The sequence below is a fragment of the Arabidopsis lyrata genome (genome assembly GCF_000004255.2).
Source record: "Arabidopsis lyrata subsp. lyrata unplaced genomic scaffold ARALYscaffold_6, whole genome shotgun sequence".
NCBI classification, from domain to species: Eukaryota; Viridiplantae; Streptophyta; class Magnoliopsida; order Brassicales; family Brassicaceae; genus Arabidopsis; species Arabidopsis lyrata.
This window is the reverse complement of record NW_003302550.1, coordinates 1,586,462-1,608,713: the sequence shown is the minus strand read 5'-3', so window position 1 is coordinate 1,608,713 and position 22,252 is coordinate 1,586,462. Positions and strand designations below refer to the sequence as shown.

Below are 22,252 nucleotides of genomic sequence, written 5' to 3'. Positions count from 1 at the left end.
ACCAGTTTGTAAGCACCATATATAACAAAAAGAAGGTGAGATGAACATTGTTAGAAAGATGGGATTTAAATAAATTAAGTCCCAACCACTACCGTACCATACTACTAGACGTACGAGGCAAAGAGATAGAAGGATAGAAGAGAAAAGGACAAAGGGGCAATAAGATTAGTGAAAGAAGCAACTATGACTCTATGAGTCTATGATGTAAGTTGAGAGCTTTGCCAGCGAGGGAGAAGAGAGGTGCAGCGGGTTCAAAGATGCAGAGTTGTGGCGTTAGACTTGAGCACCGCGATGATCTTCAGCAAAGAATCAATTTTCTTTTTCCAATCTAACGACATTAATTATGTAAAATCAATATAATTATATCAAAAGTAATTAGAATATCCTTTGACAAACTAATTATTATCTTTAATTTTTTGACATCATAAACTCTCTTGTGCTTAAAATAATTTTAATTTGTTGTAAAAAAGCATTTTCATTAATTCTTATGTTTTGGCTTTGATTTGTAATTGTATGAAGAAAATTGTCAAAGCATGATCTTTGTAAGTTTAATTCATAGTTTATACTATTGATATGTGTACACCAATTTGAATTTTTTTTCTTTGTTTTCTTTAGTTCCTCAATTTGGTAATTGTTTCACAATATCAAATTTGTAGTTTTAGCTACTTGTGTGTTCATATTTTTTTTACTTGTTACAACAAGTGAGTTTGATGAATGATCTCGCAAACAAAAGTGCAATGCTTAGCTTTTTTTGTGTTTTTTTTCAAATGTTTCTGGAATTTGGAAACGTTATAAAGGTTTAATGTGATTTTATTTATATTACTTTTATTTGTGGATTTTTTTATAAATATATAACTAGTAAATATAGTTTAAACTACTATTTCTCTAGTTGATGATGTGCCACTCTAGTTGGAGAGTGCTTATTTTGGTAGGATAGATATGATGATTATTTACTATGATTTTTTTTTTCTTTTGGAAGAGAAAATGTTGATGATATGGCATTGTAGTTGGATAAGGTTTCTTTTGATATCATGTATATATAATTTCGTGTTACACATTTCACCTTATTTTATAATTATACATGTATGATATCATAAGTTATGTATTATGTATTATATTTCAAAGTTAGCAGATTTTGTTTTATTTTTTATTAATTTATCTTCTTCTTTTTTTGTTAATATGTTTAAACTTATATAAAGCTATAAATTATTATGATATGTTTTGGTTGGATAATGGCCTATTTTATATTTAATTTAAAACATATTAAATTGTGAATCAGATTATATGGAAAGGGTAACCAATTGTAAATTTAGATAGTAAATCAATTTCTGCATTCAATAAAAATAAACCATTAATTTAATATAAGTAAATTGAGAGAGTCGTCATAAGGCTAAGTCACAATGAGAGGGGCATAATTAGGAAAACGTTACATGTGTCAAGTTGATGATTTTTAGAAAAGATTTGTAATTAATTTTCGAATATTCGTTTCCATGTGTATTAGATTTTATGGAAATAAATACTTATAAAGTGAGAGATTAATAAGGCTGTGTAAATCACAATGAGAGAGGCATAAATCGGAAACGTTACATGTGTCATAACATTAAAGATTTTAGAGATGAGAACAAACAATAATAGAAGAAAAAATGAGGGATTGAATTATATATAAATAGAAGATTAGGGTCATAAATCAACTTTAGCTTAAAACTTTTTTTTTCTCATTTGCATCACTACAGATCAAATTTTTTTAGAATTTGATTTAAAACATCATATCCCAAAATCCATATTTTTGTTGTATTATGGATTCTTCAGGTACGACGATTTGATTTCCATCATGCTTTTGGTTGTATAACTAGAGATTATATTAGCATAAGATCAAAAAAAGAATTTGAATATTTTTGGGATGTATTTTATAACTTGTTTATCCATGTTTAGATTTAAAATTTAGTTGTAACTTTCTAGAATAAAGCATGTTAGACTTATCACGGTAAAAACACAACCAAGTCGTTCTAGGCTAGCTCGCTTTCTTGAGACACAAGCAAGGGAAACCCTAGTATTTGCTAAAGAATAAGACCACCTAACGCAACCAAAAGACCGGAAATAGAACGGTTCGGAAACTTTACAAATGTTATCAGGATTGGCCCTAAAAGTTTGATAACGGCTTTGAGTTCTAATCATCACTTAGATGCAGCTTTCAGGAAAACAGTTTGGAAGAACCCTTTCAATTTCATCAACACAATTAAGGTTCCTCGTGGCGGCCTAGGCGACAGTTATTCACATGTAAAAGAAGTTACGAATGATCTCATCAATTCCCAGATTCCGTCCATCAAACTTCACGGTAAGATCCATTAATACGACTTATGAAGAAAATTTAGTTTTTCACATGATATAATAAAGTTCTTGTTATGGATGCAGAGAAGGTTACAGATGTATACTATGATTATATGCAATTAAGTAAAGGAATAAGCCAAGGGAATGTAGAGGATGTGAAAGATTTCTTGAACCGAAGTCCAGGCGCAGTGGACGAATGGATAAACCCTTACGAGACACCACTGTTGAAAGCTTGCGCATATGGAAGACCCGAGATTGTTAAAGTGCTTCTTCGTCGCATGAAACCTGAACAAATGCTTCCCAAGATGAGCCATAACACTTCATACCACACACCTCTCACTGTTGTAGCAGTCACCGGAAACATGGAGATTGCCAAATACTTGCTTGGCAAGAACTTTGGGCTGCTAAAGATGCCGGGCATGAATGGACAGCTTCCAGCCGTGGTTGCAATTGAGAACGGGCATAAAGAGATGGCTCGGTACTTTTACATGAAAACTATGCGTTCTCTGTTACTTGATGAGGATGGGTACCACGGTACCTTGCTCATTATCAACGCCATCTACTACAAAATGATCGGTAAGTGGTTTCTTGAATTTCAAGCAAAACATGTTTTAGCTGGATAACTAAAAACGGAATCATTGATCTATTCTGAATCTGCTTGTTCATAAAATAGACATTGCGTTGTGTTTTCTTTGCGCAAAGACACGCTACCTTGCCGTCACAAAACACTTGCAGATAGAGTCGACTCCCATCATCGTTTTAGCTTCAAAACCGGACCTTTTTCCCAGCGGCTGCCGTCTCGGACCATTGGAACGCATTATATACGATTGTCCGTACTAATCCAAGACCTCTTTATTACAAAGATGACTCCAACTTTTATGCCTTTTAGTTTGATTCAGAAAAACTTATTAACGTGCTGTTCTCAATTGCTAGGTATACAAGTAAAGCTTCAGGCTAATCCAGGTTGGTTTTATCCGAAAAAAGATCAGCAAAGTAAGTTCTTAGATATGAATAACTTGATAAAAAGTCTCCATATTCCTCTAAAGAAAGTGAGAAACGTTTAGATTTGTTTTTGTTTTTTGTTCTCTCTCTCTCTGTCCAGCTACCCTGATGAGGAAGCTGCTTAAGTGTCTCTCCAAATGGACTGGTAAGTATAGATTTTCGTCTGCAAAGGTTGTTTGATATTTACATGTTATTATTTCTTATAAGAAATCTGAATTGAGGTATGTTTCAGGAATAGATGAAGTGTACCAACTGAAGGTTATGCATCTACAAGCCAAGAAGCTTTTATTGGTAATATCAGAAGAAACACGGGCCATGGGATTAAAGGAACGTTCCGAGACAGTGGGTGAGGCCTTACTCTTTGCAGTGAGGTATGGGAATGTGGATTTCTTGGTGGAGATGATCAAGAACAACTCCGAGCTTCTATGGTCCACGAAAACGAGCTTGAGTAGAACTCTGTTTCTCTTGGCCGTCGAGTTGAGACAAGAAAAAGTGTTTAGTCTACTCTACGGTCTGGACGATAGGAAGTACTTGTTGCTTGCGGAAAGGGACTGTGATGGCAATGGTATGCTTCATCTCGCCGGCTATCTTTCTCCTCCTTGCAAGCTCTCTACCGTTACTGGCGCAGCTTTGAAGATGCAACGTGAGTTACAATGGTTCAAGGTTCGTTCTGTTTCTCTCAGTCTCAACCATGCATTTAATGGAACATGCCAAATTAACTAAACACCTTATAATATGCATAATCCAGACACAATAAGAAACTTAATGCATGGTAAAACATAGGTGCGTATAAAAATGTGGCTTTGATTACACAGGAAGTGGAGAAAATTGTACCAGAGATGGAGAAGCAGAGAGTAAACACAAGTGGACAAACACCAATCGAGATATTCACAAAGGAGCACCAAACATTGCGGCAAGAAGCTGAGAAATGTATGAAATACACGGCGATGTCGTGCAGCTTAGTCGCGACTCTCATATTCACGGTCACCTTCGCGGCCGTCTTCACCGTCCCCAACTACAACTCACACGGCAAACCCTTTCACCTACGTGATCGTGCTTTCACCACATTCGTCGTCTCCGATCTGATCTCCTGCTTCGCAGCTTGCACCTCCGTCCTCATTTTCCTCGGGATACACACCGCAAGGTACTCCTTCGATGATTTCTTGTTCTCGCTACCGGCAAAGATGATCGCCGGACTCTCCATACTGTTCGTTTCAATCGGGGCAATGCTTATTGCCTTCTCGTCGGCCCTATTCACGATGATGGATAAAGAGAAATGGATCGTTGCTCCGACGATCCTTCTCGCTTGTTTACCGGCGCTGCTGTTTGTTCTGCTTCAGTATCCTCTCCTCAAAGAAATGATCTTTTCGACTTACGGCAAAGGAATCTTCGGCAGAAACATGAAATGTTGGGTTGGTTGAAAGGCATTAAACAAAATAGACTATAATTAACATACCTTAAAAAAACTAGTTTTATACTTTCGTGAAGAAAAATAATTATTTTAATTAATATTTGCCGAACTTGGTTTTGATCATTTATATTGAATTCCCCATATCATTTGTGGAAAACAAAAATTCCAATTTTTTTACCGGAGAACTTAATTTCAGGAATATATATGGGTGCATATTTAGGTATTCTGATGCAAACAGTGATTATTTTATGAACGTTAATTATTTTGGTTAGAGATTTAGCTGATTAAGAAAACGTTTCAAAAAAATGATTCAGCATGGAATTTCATTTTATGTAATTCGGACAAAATGTTACTAATAGGCTACGCTGCAAGGTTTTTAAGGAACATGTATTCAATAATATTTTGACAACCAATCCTGATGAACTCCGAGACTGAGCCCACTGCAATTTTTCATACATTCAAATGATAGCCATAAGCCCACTGGCAGACTTCAAATCTCCACGAGCCTTTGAATATTATAATGCCACACCCTTAAAGAAAAAACCTATAAAATACCACTCTCAGTATCTGACGTCTACACCATCAATAAATCACATAAACATAATAAAGTAGAAACAATACCACTGATCCTTCAATCCTTAGCAGAAGACTCTTCAGGTCAGTTGCCCTACGACCTGATTCTCCACACCCAACAACTGGATTGTTAATGAGCCTCTCTGCTAACATGTTTGACTGAGATACCAAACGTTTATAGATGATAGGACCAAAATACTAAATGAAAAAAGCGGTCAATATTACACCCAGATGTGAAAAGTGGTCTTTACCTGCCTTTTCTTCCATCGTAAGTACACTTTCTTGTCAGAGAACTCGGTACGAGACACGCAACGTAGCAATTCTTAAGGCACCAGGAGGCTGTCCATTCTTTTGCCAACTTTCCCCGCTAGGGCATCAAGCAACCCCTGTCTTGTTCTGATGTCCATGGCCTCAGAAATCTGTATGCGCCCAAATTATTGATTGTCATTTACACAAAAATTACATGAAGTGGGTTAACTGTGATTCATATGGTAGTGTAGACAACAACACCAAAAACATAATACAATGCATTGACATATGGAAAGAGTAAACTGAGGAACCCAGCGAAAAATGTCCGAACGAATGCTAAAAAATCAATGAGCAGAGACAGTTGGCATACAAAATTGAGGGCATCTTGACATGATACTTATATAAGAACAACTCCACAATAGAGTAATAAATATGTAAAATCCATGGCCTGAACAAACCATATATGCCTCAACCAATAGAGATAAGAAAGTAACAGCGAGAGAGATAGAGAGAGGGAGTGACCTCCATTCGGCCCCTCATCATTTCTAAAAGGGCAACCAATCCTGATGAACTCCGAGACTGAGAAACACTCTCACTTTTGCGACCAAGCTTCCTCTTCAGCCTAGACCTGCTCTTCTCCTTTTTTTTTTCTCTTTTGATGGTGCTATGAGACCTTTATACGATGACATAATACATGTTGAAAACATATGAGAATGCTATCAGTACTCTGACTGAAATTAAAAGCACACCTCAACTGAACAAAGAAAGTAAAAAGTAAGCAAGTCAATATTCTGTATACCCTGAAGCTCCAGCGCCACCCAACAGGATTTCAAATGCAGTTTCACAGAGATCATCATCTGTAATACCTGAAACAGAAATACATTGCAACTTTCTTAATAAATCAGCAGATTCTTGATTTTTCATATGGGTGTACTACTTATGGTCCAGTCGTAGTAAGCTCTGGATACTGGATGGTATAAGTAATGATAATTTTAGAAGTACTCCTTTGTTTCTCGAGCTAAAGTGCCCTGTCCATATATGATAAATCACCAAGTCTACAAATGCACGTGTGATCTGAACAAGTCTATGAGATTATCCAATGGAATAACAATAACAACAGTATTTATTTATCAAATTTACTTCTTAAAGATATGCATTTTCCAATCTTTTTACCAGTCGCAAAGGAGGGGCAGCTTTGGCACAAGATCAGCCGCATCATCGGCAGTTCGCCTTGAGATCCTGAAATTACCAACTTCCTCAAGATCATCATCGTCCTCAAAATCTTCAATGTCATCAACAGTCAACTCTTTAGCTTGTGGTGAATCAATAGATTCTGATCGCATTAATGGTGGCTCAGTTGGTGACTAGCACCACTCTGGATTTGTTACAATGGGAGAGGGTGAGAAATGGCGGGGACCTTTTTGGAGGTGAGCCAGAAGATTCAAGATTTGCAGCCAAAAAGAATTCATCAGCAGTACCCACGCTATTCTGAAATATGCATAAGACCCAAGCATTTAGAAAATGGCTGATACAAGGGGAGTGAGACTTTAGCATCTCAGTGACAGGCCTAGATAATGAAAGTAAGGCACGCTATATGTGTGATTAGATTGTTTTTGTTAAACGGATTATCCAGAAAATGTAGTTGTTTAACTTGCACTATCATTCAAAATGTTGCAAGGTTCTCTTAGTAATGAGAAAAATCTAGTCTTTTATCACAGTGTGATTGCAGATCTCTCACTTGGTTTAACCAGCTTTCCTGCATTTTCAGAGTTTACAAACTCCATATGATACGCCAATAAAAAAAAGGCAAGGTGTGTGGTAAAGATATCTTATCTATATTACCAGTTGTGACTCTTCTTGTAATAGAATTGTGTTCGAGTTGGTTAAACAGAGCCATCCATCTGGTCATGTAGACAATCATGAGTTTTGGTTACCGGAAACACGGCCTTTTATGTCCTGCAATTCCAACCATTGAGAAGCTATGGTAGCGGCTGCAAACAAAAGAAGAAGATCCATCTAAGCCACGTATGATAAAACCATGCAGACTGAGCACTGAGTTCAAGTAGACATACCTTTAACAGTGAGAAGACTAGCACTGTAAAGATCTGATGCATCCTCCTCGACGAGGAACTGGCATTTTCTGAGAAGTAATCTGCCGCCTGAAACCTCGACACAAATGTATTGTTTTCATCACTGAACTCACCATCCGAGCAAACTCTATTGTTCTCATCGTAGTAGTGCATAGAGTAGTTACAGTCTGGCATGGAATACTTGAAAATCCTTGGGTAAGAATCAGATCTGGAGGCATCGGTGTTCACAGCATCCAAGTTCCTCTTGGAACCCCCCCAACTGCAGTATTACTATGCCTCATGGGGAGGTGATAGAAGTTTCCAGAATCTCGTCCAGAGTTGACAATGTTTTTTCGATAATGGAAGTACTTGCTTTTCGTTTCTCATATGGCTAATAACTCCAGGGTTCAATTCCATTAAGCAGTCTACTAGGAGCAGCTAGTCTAGCAGCTTTTCGTTTCTCACATGGTTAATAACTCCAGGGTTCAATTTCATTAAGCAGTCTACAATGAGCAGCTAGGCTAGTGAACCTGTCAACTTTGCTCGCCATTGCAATCTCTATCATTGTCTTCTTCGAGCGCCATCATTATTCTAGCTTTTGCGTCCATATCCCTCGAAGAGAAGATGAGACGAGACAGCTGCTTGATGCCGGTGAAACCCCACCGTGCGGATTAGAGAGAAACCCGTTCTGTTTCATTTCTTTCCAGAGCTTCATTGGATCTCTTTCTACAACAGGAACATTGGAACTCCCAGACTCTGGATGTACACCCATCGAACTAGATTTATGGCGTCTTCTGGAGGAGAAAACCGATGATATCATCAGCGTTCAAGCAGCTGGAAAACGGCATCCGCATTCAGGTCCTTTATGTGCTACGCATATCTTAAGCAAAGCTGGATTATTACTGGAAGAAGAAGACCTCTTCAGCCAACAGTTGACTCTTACTATCACTCCATTCTTTAACCGAACTCCCTGGAACTTCACCAACCTGAGGCATTACATTGGCTTTTTAGAAGCATGACCAGTGTTATAGATGTAGCAAGAAATGTACAAAATTACATTTCAAGGGTTTTATATATCCTAAAATTAACACAGGTAAAAAACGAATCAGGGTTTAGGTTCTATTGTATGCCTTTACTAAACTTCAAACTAAATTGAAACCATCATACTATATAAAGGGAACGAGTATGGAATCATAAAACGATGAACAATTGAATGAAATTGGCTCGACTAATAACAGTAAATCGAATGAATAAAAAATAACAAAACAATGGAATGAAGTAACAGTAAATTACCTGAATTTAGGTAACAGGTTGAATTTTACTCTCAACTCCTCTCTTTCATCCAATTCATCGCCTCCGATCTAAAACCCCAGAAATCGAAAAGGTATAAGCAAACGGACCGAATCAATTCAACAAACTCTGGGAATCGAAGAAAACCCTCCAGAAACATCATCGTGTTCTTCAATGGCGACTCAATTAATACCAACGAACAAAGGAAAGCCACAAAATTTATTTAGTCTAGTGTGTTAGAGAACAAAAAGTTTGTTACAGAGACGAAGAACAAATTTATATAAGATTCGGTTTACTCCGGTTTACAATAACAGAAATCAATTTTATATAAGATTCGGTTTACTCCGGTTTACGATAACAGAAATCAATTTTACTAAACCATATAAAACCATACTCTAATATAGTGTGCTTCAGATCTGGTGGTCAATTAGTAGAGATCCCACCTGCTGGATTTAACAATTGGAGTAGAGGTCTCTCTCTAGAGAATGGAGATTTGGAGGGAATAGTGATTTGGGCCTTTAGAAAAAACGAAATCTTTTGTGTTATCATTTTTTTGGGTGAGCTTCATTATTACTTTTTCGGCTTTACTAAATTAATAGTTACTATAAAGTTAAAACCAAAATTTACATGCTCATACGCCGTACTTTTTTTTTTTTCTTTTGAATTTACGAGAGGCTTCCTCCTGCCACTCGAATTATATGTTGCTTTTCTACGATAAAAAAAAAAAAAAAAAAAAACGTTCCAATTTTTTTCCATAATGTTTTTTTTTTCTCTTTTATTTGTTAAAGCAAAAAGTAATGTTTACGAGTAAGAGCTAGATACAACCAGTGTTCTAAAAAGCGGTCTAGGCGGTCGCCTAGGCCCTGACTAGGCGCTAGGCTCTTATGCGATGCCTAGATAACCGCCTTGACCGCCTAAAATTACATAGACCTTGTTTAATGTATTTTATTGATTTTTGAATAAATTTATTTATATATAAATAGTTATAAATATTCATATATTATTTAGTATGAATATAAATAAATGATTTATCTAATTTTTGTTTATGATTTCGTATTTCTAGTTTTTTTCTAGATTTTTTCTATAACTTTTATATATAATATCATACTTATAATGTTTTATGTTATAAACGTCTAAACCGCCTAAAAATCGCCTAGGCCCCGATTAGGCGTTCTAGGTGATAGGCGCTGGGTCACCGCCCACTTAGCGCTTAGCGCTTTCTTGAACATTGGATACAACAAATGAATTTAGTCATTTGTTTTCAGAACTGACATCTTAACTCTTGATTCTCAGACGTGTACTTTTCCTTTGAAAAACCTCCTCTACTACTATTGCACCATATATATGCCGCAAGAAATAGAAAGTTTTTTTTTTGTCGTGAAATAGAAAGTTTTTTTTTTGTCGTGAAATAGAAAGTATTTAAAATTAAAAAAAAAACCTATATAATAATACAAACGCTGACCAATTGTACATCTAATTTCTATCAAAGTAATTAATGATGATAAGAAAAGTCTTAACAAAAAATTCTTTGTTTTGGTATATGAACAATTTCTATCTATGTCAAACAAAATGTTACAATCTCAAAAGATATGTAACTGCATGATTACCTATAAAAATGTTTTTACGTCAAATGTATTTCCGTTCAAGTAGTACTATTAATTTGTTTACAAAGAGTAATTTTTCGGACTCGATTAGCTATATTTCTTTTCATGGGTAAAAAAACAACGCATCTCATTATTTACAAATTACAATGTTGACTACGAAACATATTATATTTATATTAATTTTCTTCCCACGGATATAATTTTAAAACAGAGCGAGAATCTCATAATAATTTCCAAAAAATAAAGATTCGTAACTCGTGGCTTGTGACTGACTACTTATTTGACTTGTGAGCAAATCTAAATATTTGGGAGTCAAATAAAATCTTTAATTAGAAAAAGAGATATTTACCCTTAGACCCACTTTTTCAAGTTCTCTTTCACTTAGACACACTTTTAAGTTTTCACATCTTTTTTATGTGTGTTAAGTCATTTATACCCTCTAACTAAGCATACTATCTAAACCCAATCCTCCTCTTCTTCGTTACTTTCATCTACTTCTCTTTCTTCTTCTTCCTCCTTGATTCTGACGATCCATAGCAAAATAAAGGATCTCTCTCTCTCTCTCTCTCTCCTTCCATGATTTGTACCGCCTTCCTCTCTCCATCTCTCCATAGCTTATTGGATCAATTCCTCTTCTCGATGATGGAATTAGTTTGGTTAGTTGAGACAAGAAATTGAGTAAGATTCCTTTTGTTTTGTTGTTTGAGTTCGTTTAATCGTTAGGGTTTAGCAAGAATTACGTTTTTGATTTATAGATCTCTATGAATCAATCAGGAAGAAGAAGTAAGCTTGTTTCTTTTAGATCTCAACTAAAAGAAAGTTAATTAGTGTTAGGGGACTACTGTGAAATCTGTTGTGGAAGAAGAAGAAGTCAAAGCTGTTGAAGAAGATGAGAGCAATCGTAAGGGTGTGGAGAAGAGTGCATCGTTCAAAGAAGAGACTGAAGTGCATCCCCTTATTTCTATGTCATTTTCTCAGATTAAACTATAGATTAATGGTTTTGTTTACATAAAACTATTATGTGCTTGGAGATCTTGGTCATAGTTCTGTGATAATGTTCATCACTTATTTGCCTCATTTGTTTGAAGTTTACTACTTTGATGTTATCGATATGGCACAAGGTGAACCCTAAGATTAATGCAAATTACCATGTATATGAACATATGGATTTGTTGATATGGATGACAAATAAATAACAATGAAAGAATTAACAATAGATGATGGTAACAAAGAAACTCATGTAAAATGGTCACAACCTTTGCATAATATAGTTAAAATCGACCATTGACTCAAATAACTATTTTTAATCGATCTATTTGTACTTATCTATTGATATCCATTTAATAACTAACAAATGTTCAATCAAAAATGGATAATTACACAAATTTTGTTAAAATGGTGTGAATTTAAGTTTAATAATTTTGGGTTTTGAGTTTATGGTTTGCATGTGTGGCTTTTTTGCAAAAAATGAGTTCATATGTTCAAATGTCCGTAGACATTGTATATAAATACTTGTATATATTAACTTTTACCATGTGTTCAGTGTCGGATGGTCAGATAAACAAATAAAAACATATCTAATAGTAAAATATGAACAACATACTTGTTCAGAGTTTGGCAGATGTATAGTCTATCGAAAAACCGAATCCTTAGTCATCTATGTGGTCAGAGTATAGCGGATATGCTTGGATGATCGATAGTTAAAAATATTGGTGTAGTATGTTTGTTCAAAGTATCTATGGATATCCATTTAATAACTAACAAATGTTCAATCAGAAATGGATAATATGTAATATAATTATTCACTTAAAATATAGTAAAATGGATCTTAAAATGTATGAAAAACTAAATCTTAATTTATTGTATAAAAAAATGATAAGATATGTGATTTTAAGTAATTAAAATGCTAATAAAGAGATAATGAGAGAAAAAAAAAAGAGAGAGAGAGAGGGAGAAAGAGAAGTTACGATGAAGGAGAAAAAAAAAGAATCATGTAAATATGTTTGTATGTAAACGTTTTCTTTTACACCTAACATCTAGTTTCAGGGTCATTTTCGTATTGATTTAAAATCAACAGTGTAAAAAGATTGGAAAACACAAAAAGTGTGTGTTTTGTTAGTAAACTTGAAGAAAGTGTGGCAAAGGGTAACTCACCCTTAGAAAAATACAAGGAGCAACAGACAAGAAACTATTGGATCAGATATCCTTTCACATTGGTTTAAAGTACGATTGTCTACAAAGATGAGGGACTAAAGTGGTATTTTGGGGGTGGGTGGGGTTAGTAAGAGATCCGTCTCAATCATTTTTGTTTTGTTTTGAACCGTCCGTCGCAATCACGAGGAAACTTGTTGTTTTAACTATCAGGTAGGGTTTTGTATTCCAGATGGCAAATGGGTCAAATAATATAGTACTATCTTAATAAAATGTGGTCAAAATAATACTTTCTCTATACTTGAAAATTTGATGTTTTAAGATTTGCATATAAATTAAGAAAAAAAATTATGTATTATTTAATTAAAACATCTCATTATTGAAATGTCGGATAGTGTGTTGTGTTACTAACACATGCAAAGTAGGAGTTACTCAACTCCACTTTTTATCATTAATTAATTTAAATAAAATAAAACATTAAATAAATTCTACAAAATCAAACTTTCAGGACAAGGAGAAAAACCAAAACATCAAACTTTCAGGAACAGAGGAAGCCTTGTTTGAAAAATCGCTAGGCGCTAGTCGGGCGCTCGGCATGGGCCTAGCGATTAATCGGAAAATCGGATTAAAATCGAGGATTAATCGGAGATTAGTTTTAGAGTTATTTTAATATTTTTAAAATATATTAATCCAATTTTGTAAAAATTTATGATTTTTATTACAAATTTATGATTTTTATTAAAATTTGAACACAAGTTATTGTAAAACATCACAAACTCTCCATTCAAATGATTGAATAACAAAAATAAAAAGTTTTTTTATACTTGCAATCTAAAAAATAATCGGGGTATATAAGATTAGGCGGAAAGTAATCGGATTAGGCGGAGAATAATCGGGTTACTGATTTTTTAGGGGATTAGTCATTAATCGAGGCGGATAGGGTGGGCCTAGCGATTAAGCGGGGAGTAATCGGGGCTAGGCGGGGATTTTTAGAACAGGGAGAGGAAGTAATAATTGCGTACTACTTAGTCTAATTTGAACAGCATGGTTAAACAAAAAAAACCGTACTTAAGTTAACCCAACGCCACAAACCAATCAATTATCTTTGATGTACAACGAAATTACGAATAGGAATGATACAACGAATAGTTACTGAAATTTATATTAAGAAAAAAGGAAAAGAAGATAATATTTACTGAAATCTTCGAAACAATGATGCATTAAAGCATGCATACTGTTTTGTCCCAATGCATTTGGCATATTAAAGATTATTTCTCTGAGTAGATGCAACATCCTGACTGGTTTAATTAGGTCTGGCATTTGGGTTTCTACTAGCTTATGTCGGTTCGGTTCAAGCGTTTTAGGATTAGGTCTTCTCATGTTTTTGTAAAACAGGTCAAAGTCAAGCATTTTCTTTTCTTTAATGTTTTCTTCTAATACTCAATTTGTAAACACTTTCGCAATCATTTTGAAACCCGTTGTGAATTCTTCTTTCAGATTTTTCAAAAGAACTTAAGTAGGTAGGTAATTGTAGTTCTTCTCCATGTATTCTAGACCATGTAGCATTTATGAAAAGAAACTCAGATACGACCCCAAAAAAAAAATTCGTAGCAAATTTGAATTTCGGAAAGAACGTATTCTGTGATAATTAAAAAGTGACGAAAGAAAACAGGAGTATTAAATTGAATAACTTAATTCAAGACACGTATTATCTTCACATTTTTGCACATTGACACGAGTCATCATTAGTGTATTGAGGAGAATATTCGTGTAGAGTCACGCAACTCACAAGATGCATAATCTTTTCTTTTCTTTTTCATCACACAAGATGCATAATCATTACACATCAAAAGCTACTCTCTTAGCAAGGTTTTAACTTTAAGAAACGTGTACTTGATTAATAAATTAATTTGACTCAATAAAATAATTATTAAATTGAGTAACCTTTTTTTTTTTCCTCCTGGCAAAACATATGAAAAAGATCGAATATGAATGTTTTATAATTTAAAAGAAAAAAAAAGTGAGGGTCCCTTTGGATGAAACTAATTAAGGATGTCAGATTTGTTACTAGCTAGTAGCTACAAACCTTTCAGAATTATAGCTTTTGTAGGTCCCGTTGCTCTTCTTATGTCATGGAGATTCTTGACAGTTTCACTCTTTTTTTTTCGTTATAGGGGGCATTCATCGAAAAAGACTAGAAAGAGGGATGTTGTTGTGATGTGATCTTGACATTTATATTTGATGGTTTCTTAATCAACTCTAGGTTATTCCATTTCGTTTCTTAACAACGAAGGTAGCTAGGTTAAACCAGGATGTTGTTGTGCACATCAATTTTAATTATACCAAACCAATCGAATAAATCAGTGCAATGTAATATTACTAATGAGGAATTTAATTCGTGATAAGTTTGATCAAAGGTTTTGCTATTCATAGCAAGTAAGATTGGAAAATATAGTCAAGATGAAAATTAATTGTAAGGACCACAAGTCCAATCGAGGAGGATATTAGTGGTGTAATTAGAAAATGACATGAAACAGCAAAATAGATGAAAAAATTAATTACATGAAGCGTATGGGAAGTGGGAGAGCAGAAACATTGCACATGAGAAAAAATGATGCAATTGGACTTTCAGGCGTTTTTAACTTTTTATGTTTGGGGTTTTCATGTATTTGGAAAAGTCAAGCATTTTATTTTCAATTAAGTCTAATTCTCAATTTGTAAACACTCACAAGTCACAACCACTTTCTTTTCTTTGTTATAGATATTCTTACAATCACTTTTTTTTTTCTAATTCACAATGTCAGTATGAAGAATTAATAAGTTGTTTGTGTGTGAAATAATGTGTTTCCACTGAATGCTAATGGATATTAGTGGAGTTTGAAAATGACATGAAACAGCAAAATGACAAAAAGGGAATAACTTAAGCGTATGGGAAAGGGTGAGCAGATAATCGGCTATAAATAGAAAGGGTCTCACGAAAGTCAAGAGACATTACACATGTGAAGTCATAATAAAGAATACTAGGATATGTTGTTGTTTGTGACTTAATGTGTGTTTCCACTGAACGCGAATTAACAATTTAATTATTATTAAGAAACTCTTTTTTTCTTTGACAAAGAACTTAAGAAATTACTGTTCTTCTCCCTGACTCCATGTACGTTAAGTAGCATTTGTGAAAAAAAACTCGGATACGCATAGAATTACTTTCTTAGCAAATTTTAGTTTCTAAAAACTTGTACTGCATTGAGTACGCAGAAACATTAGACAAGAGATGATGATGATGCAAGAGAGTCATAAAGAATCCTGCATTAGGGTTTACAGCTTAGGTCGTGTTCAAGCGTTTTAGGTCAGGGAATTTGGAAAACAGGTCAAAGTCACTCATTTTAATCCCGTTCTCCTTCTTCTTCTTTTTTTTCTTTTTCTTTTTCTATTCACAATATTAGTATATGAAGAATTAAGCTGTTGTGTGTGAGATCACGTGTGTTCCACTGAATGCGAATTTAATTATTATTAAACCAAAATATATTTTTAAAAGGAACATAAGAAATATATCACGTACTCTCTCAGTAGTAACTATGAAAGAAATTCAGACACGCAACAAAAAGAAAAAAGTAAAAATATAATTCAAAAAATCTTGCACCGTGATAATTAAAAAGTGACGAAATAAAAGAGTTATAAATTTTTAAATTAAGAAACTTACATTTTCAAAACACATATTTTCAATCGACTCCACATTGACATGAGTTCTCGTTACTGAATCGAGGAGAATATTCGTACAGGAAGAAAATGACATGACAACAACAAAATAGACCCGAAGTGGATAACTTAAAGCCCGTGGATTAATTGATGGAGAAGCAAATGAAAAGGGAGAGAGTAGGAAATCGACTATAAAAGAGATGCAGTATACACATCTGAAGAGATACAGAACCATAACACATCAAAAGTGATAGAGAATCATTACACATCAGAAGATATGTCTCTTAAGGAGCTCTCGAACGAAGCCACGGTCTCATCAGCGTCAGAGATTAACAACAATGACGACGAAGCCGTAGCTTCTCAAGGTAAATTCTTGACCCCTTTAGTTTGTTCATTGTTAACTTCTGAAACGAAACGAGTGCTTTATGGATCTTCTTCTTTTTCTTGTTTATTTTCCCGGGTGTAGGTGCACGGAATCAAGAGACTGAAGAGGACTCATCAGAAGATATGTCTCTTAAGGAGCTCTCGAACGAAGACACGGTCTCATCAGCGTCAGAGATTAACAACAATGACGACGAAGCCGTAGCTTCTCAAGGTAAATTCTTGACCCCTTTAATTTGTTCATTGTTAACTTGTGAAAACGAAACGAGTGCTTATGGATCTTCTTCTTTTTCTTGTTTCTTTTCCGGGTGTAAATGCACTGAATGAAGAGACTGAAGAGGACTCATCAGAAGACACGGCCTCATCAGTAGCCTCTCAAGGTAAATTCTTGACCCCTTTAATTTGTTCATTGTTACAGTTTGAAAACGAAAGAGTACTTAAGGATCTTCTTTTTTCTGTGTGTGTATTTTTGTTTTGTTTCCTCGGTTGTAGATGACGTGAATGAAGAGACTGAAGAGGTCTGGCCAGAAAAGATGACTGTCGAGATTCTCGTCAGTAAAACTGAATCTATACAAGGTACATTCTTTTTTTTTTTTTTTTTTTTTTTTGAACACCCTATACAAGGTACATTCTTGATCCCATTTTCATTGTTAATTTTGGGGGAAAAAAAAAATGGAGTACTACTTATCACTTTTTTTTCCCCGGCTGTAGGCAAACTGTTTCGCAAAAAGTCCCAGGTGAAACAACATGAAGAACTTGACTGGGAAAGAAAATGCCTTATGAAAGATACATCTGTTGGTAACAGACGTAAACTAGGTAAGTTCTTGATGCCATTTTCAAATATAGTTAAATTTTGACGAATGAAATGAGTTACTTATCGCTCTTCCCTTCTTTTCGGGATGTAGATCAATTGGTTCGCCGATTCGCACTTGCCCCCCATCTGAGCGATCAACAAGAGCTTCAAAAATGCTTAGTAAGACAACATGAAATTGAGAAGGTGATGGGTGATGAATTCAAAAATCTTCCAGAAGGTAAAATCTTGAAGAAAAAAAAAAAAAAAAACATATTCTTTTTTGTTTATTTTGGCAACGAAATGAGTACTAATCGCTCTTCTTTTTTCTTTGGTTTCTTTTCCGTGTGTGTAGATGCCTCCCATGAGAGCGAAGAAAAAAAAACGGATATGAAGGAGGGTTACTTCAAGGTTATGGAGAAAAGCCAAAGTACATTCTTGATCCAATTTTCATTATTCATTAAAATTTTGAAAAATGAAATTTTCTGTGTACTACTTATAACCTTTTTGTGTTTACTGGACGTAGATGCCCTGCTTGACAAATTCTCCGAGATAAAGGAACACCAACAATTAATAGCAGCAAACCGAAGGAGCATCCTTAATCTCTTTCCTAAGTACAAATCTCTAGTAGGTAAGTTCTTGATCCCATTTTCATAGTTAAATTTTGAGAAATGAATGAGTTACTTATGGCTCTTCCCTTCTTTTTTTTCCGGATGTAGATGAAATTAAAGGCCGACTCGCCAACCAAGGGATCGAAGAAGAAATCTTACCAGTAAAACCAAGGATTGAGGCCGTCCTCTTGGAGTTCAAAAAACTAGAAGGTAAATGTTGAAAAACAAAATTAAGAGTATTAGTCGCTGCAGGGAAAACAAGAAACAAATAGATTTCTTCTTAGGTCAGCCTGATCTTACATTTTTGAGAAAGGACTTAATTTATCGCTCTTTTTCTGGATGTAGATCAACTGAATATCCCATGCTTCGAGGCCTCCCACTTGGATCAAATGCTGAAAGAGATATTACACGCAACGGACCCCGTGCTTGAACCCGAAGGTAAATTCTTGATCTCATATATATATATATATTTGTTTGTTGAATACTGAAGAATTAAATGAATTTCTAATCGCTCTGCTTTTCGTTCTTTTGTCCGGATGTAGATGAGGTGAAACACATGATCGCTAACTCCGCTCGCCTACAAGGTAGACTCTTGCTCCCAAGTTCATTGTCAAAATTTGAAGAAAAAAAGGTAAGGAATCTGAGTACTTAACACTTTCATTTTCCTTATTTTTCTCATTGCAGCGAGAAACAATGACGCCTTCTCTAAGTTCGAGCATTTTAGTAAAGCCATAAGCGGCGGTGAGGCCGACGCCGTGCGTAACTTTTTAAGCAACGGCCAATTTTTGATTACTGAAAGGATTAGTGCGACAGAAACGCTAATTCACAGAGCTTGTAGCTGTGGGCACGAAGAGATTGTGAAGGCGATGTTAGATAGAATGGATGATACTGACAAAGTTAAGCTCGACTGGAAACTCCTATACATGGTTATTGCAAACGGGAACCTGGAAATAACGAAGGCGCTGCTTGAGAAGAAACCTGCCTATTCCGAAACCCCCATGAATAAAGATGGGATGTTGCCCTGTTGGTTTAAGCTTGAAGGCTAAACCGGAATTTACTTGAACCGCAAGATATCGGTTTAATAAGATAAAGTTAAGATCTTTTAGGAGTTATCTAGAAGATTCACGAGAGTCATAATCGAGTTAGGATTAGGTCTAAGTCTCGAGTCTATATAAGCATATACCGAGCTTGTGGTATAGCTTATGAGTTGAGAGAGAGATTTGAGTTTGAGAGATTCTTGTGAGCTTTAGTTTTTTGAGTTAGTTTTCTAAAGCATATCAATAAGAAAGTTATTCTTAAATCTTTGTGTTCTTAACTCTTTTTAAACTAGATTTGGTAGCAGAGCAGGTTTGCTTTGTTTCTCAAACCCTAGACAAACGAAGATTATCCGAGACCAAGACATGAGTGAGTTAGCCACGACGATTAACAAACCTAAAGAAGGAGGCACTACATCAATACAATGTCCAATGTTAAACACCTCTAACTACACGGTTTGGTGTATGAGGATGAAGGCTACTCTCCGAGTGCATAAGGCGTGGGAAACAATTGATCCTGGTTCCAGTGACATAGAAAAGAACGATATGGCCCGTGCCTTGTTGTTCCAGTCTATACCGGAGTCAATGATTCTACAAGTTGGAGAACATGAAACCGCAAAAGGTGTCTGGGACGGAATAAAAGCTAGGAATCTTGGGGCTGAGCGAGTCAAAGAAGCAAGACTACAAACACTTATGAACGAATTTGATAGATTAAAGATGAATGAGAGTGATACCATTGATGATTTTGCAGGAAGAATCTCCGAGATATCTACAAAAGCAGCATCCTTAGGTGAAAACATCGAAGAAACTAAGGTTGTCAAGAAGTTTCTCAAGAGCTTACCTAGGAGGAAATATATTCACATAGTTGCAGCCCTAGAGCAAGTTCTTGATCTCAAAAACACAACCTTTGAAGACATTGTAGGAAGGCTTAAAACGTATGAAGATCGTGTGTGTGATGAAGAAGATTCGCAAGAAGACCAAAGCAAGCTCCTGTATGCTAGCTCGGATTCACAAGATGGAGGTAGAGGAAGAGGCCGTGGTCGATTCGGAAGAGGCAGAGGGAGATTTGGTTACCAAAACAGAGATTTTGCCTATCAACAAAGAGACAAGTCCAAGGTAACTTGTTATAGATGTGACAAAACAGGGCATTATGCCTCAAATTGTCCGGATCGACTTTTAAAATTGATCAAGATTCAAGAGACAGAAGAAGACGATACTCAAGAAGCAGAAACTCTTATGATGCATGAAGTAGTTTTCTTAAATGAGAAGAATATGATGCCCAAAGATTTTGAGACATGTTCTGAAAAGGCTTGGTATCTTGACAATGGAGCTAGTAATCATATGACGGGAAATCGTGAATGGTTCTACAAGTTAGATGAGAAGATCACAGGAAAGGTAAGGTTCGGGGATGACTCGCGTATTGATATAAAAGGAAAGGGATCCATTTTGTTCATGAGTAAAACCGGAGAAAGAAAAGTTCTAGCTGATGTATACTATATACCTGACCTAAAAAGTAATATCATAAGCTTAGGACAAGCCACTGAAGCTGGATGTGATGTAAGAATGAAAAGAGATTACCTAACTTTGCTTGACCGCGATGGGAAACTGTTAGTAAAGGCGACACGATCAAGAAACAGGCTGTACAAAGTGAACTTGGAAGTAGAAGAAACAAATTGTCTACAGCTTATAGAGTCGAGTGATTCAAATAAATGGCATGCTCGTCTTGGACATGTTAACCTTGAAACTCTTAAAACAATGGTGGAAAAGGAACTGGTCTTGGGAATACCAGCAGCTCCGAAGGAAAAAGGAATTTGCTCATCATGTTTGCTTGGAAAGCAAACAAGGAAAACATTTCCAAAGACTGCTCTGTATCGGGCATCACAAAGTCTTGAGCTAGTACACGCTGACCTATGTGGACCTATATCACCTCCAACGGCTGCCAAGAAGAGGTATGTATTTGTCTTAATCGATGACCACTCCCGTTACATGTGGACTATATTGTTAAAAGAGAAAAGTGAGACATTTGAGAAATTCAAGGCCTTTAAGAAGTTAGTTGAACAAGAGAGTGGTGGCAAGCTCAAAACGCTTAGAACAGACAGAGGAGGAGAATTCTTGTCCCATGAATTCCAAGATTTTTGTGAGAAAGAAGGCATAAATAGGCATCTAACCGCACCATACAGCCCTCAACAAAACGGAGTGGTTGAAAGAAGAAACAGGACCTTGTTAGAAATGACTAGAAGCATCTTGAAACACATGAACATGCCTAATTATCTATGGGGAGAAGCTGTGAGACACTCAACTTATCTCATAAACAGAGTAGGGACAAGAGCTTTGGTTGATCAAACTCCATATGAAGCGTTTAAAAAGAAGAAGCCAAACCTAGAGCATCTAAGAGTATTTGGATGTGTAGGATATGCCAAAATCGATGGACCACACTTAAGGAAGCTTGATGATAGGTCTAGAGCACTTGTTCACCTCGGGACAGAACCCGGTTCAAAAGCATACCGCCTTCTTGATCCGACAGCTCGAAGAATCATAGTAAGTCGAGATGTCATCTTTGACGAAAATAAAGGTTGGAAGTGGAGCAACTCGGAGATATCGAGTCAAGAATCCTTTACTCTCACTCTAGGAGATTTTGGTAATCATGGGATTGATGATATTGGAGATGATAAAGAAATAGAGGAGAACGGAGGAAGTGAGAATCACTCCGATGAAGAGGAAGATGAAGAAAGGACTGTTGAACCCGAGTATATTGAAACAGAGCAAGCACCTCCGGCGCCATTGTTGAGGAGATCAGAAAGGCAAATCACAAAGCCAGCTTATCTAAGTGATTACGTGTTATTAGCGGAACTAGAAGGAGATCAACTGCTGCTTACGATCAATGGAGAACCGTGGGACTTCAAAGAAGCAAACAAGTCACAAGAGTGGAAGAATGCATGTGAAGAAGAGATCATGTCAATAACAAAGAATAACACTTGGAGTCTTGTTGACCTTCCTCTTGGAAGCAAACCCATTGGTTTGAAGTGGGTTTTTAAACTAAAACGTAACGCTGACGGAAGCATA

General features: G+C 35.7%; 2 protein-coding genes, 1 long non-coding RNA gene and 1 pseudogene across 3 annotated transcripts; 3 read left to right on the top strand and 1 right to left on the bottom strand.

Moving 5' to 3' along the window:
• Positions 1-1,741: 1,741 nt before the first annotated feature.
• Positions 1,742-4,866, top strand: LOC9307180. Its single transcript, XM_021020637.1, has 7 exons — positions 1,742-2,335; positions 2,413-2,904; positions 3,002-3,157; positions 3,262-3,321; positions 3,431-3,475; positions 3,563-3,993; positions 4,146-4,866. Exons 2-7 carry the CDS (start codon positions 2,442-2,444, stop codon positions 4,749-4,751), a joined length of 1,761 nt encoding a protein of 586 aa, XP_020876296.1. The 5' UTR covers positions 1,742-2,335; positions 2,413-2,441; the 3' UTR covers positions 4,752-4,866.
• Positions 4,867-5,036: 170 nt separating this feature from the next.
• Positions 5,037-9,154, bottom strand: LOC9309231 (annotated as a pseudogene).
• A 1,777-nt stretch (positions 9,155-10,931) lies between these two features.
• Positions 10,932-11,670, top strand: LOC110227165. Its single transcript, XR_002330942.1, has 2 exons — positions 10,932-11,204; positions 11,301-11,670. It is a non-coding gene; the product is annotated as an uncharacterized LOC110227165 (long non-coding RNA).
• A 4,879-nt stretch (positions 11,671-16,549) lies between these two features.
• Positions 16,550-19,390, top strand: LOC9309230. Its single transcript, XM_021023521.1, has 11 exons — positions 16,550-16,738; positions 16,840-17,134; positions 17,247-17,330; positions 17,466-17,570; positions 17,660-17,785; positions 17,900-17,974; positions 18,071-18,175; positions 18,264-18,365; positions 18,501-18,593; positions 18,698-18,739; positions 18,840-19,390. The coding sequence occupies exons 2-11, from the start codon at positions 17,029-17,031 to the stop codon at positions 19,199-19,201; spliced, it is 1,200 nt and encodes a 399-aa protein (XP_020879180.1). The 5' UTR covers positions 16,550-16,738; positions 16,840-17,028; the 3' UTR covers positions 19,202-19,390.
• Positions 19,391-22,252: the final 2,862 nt, after the last annotated feature.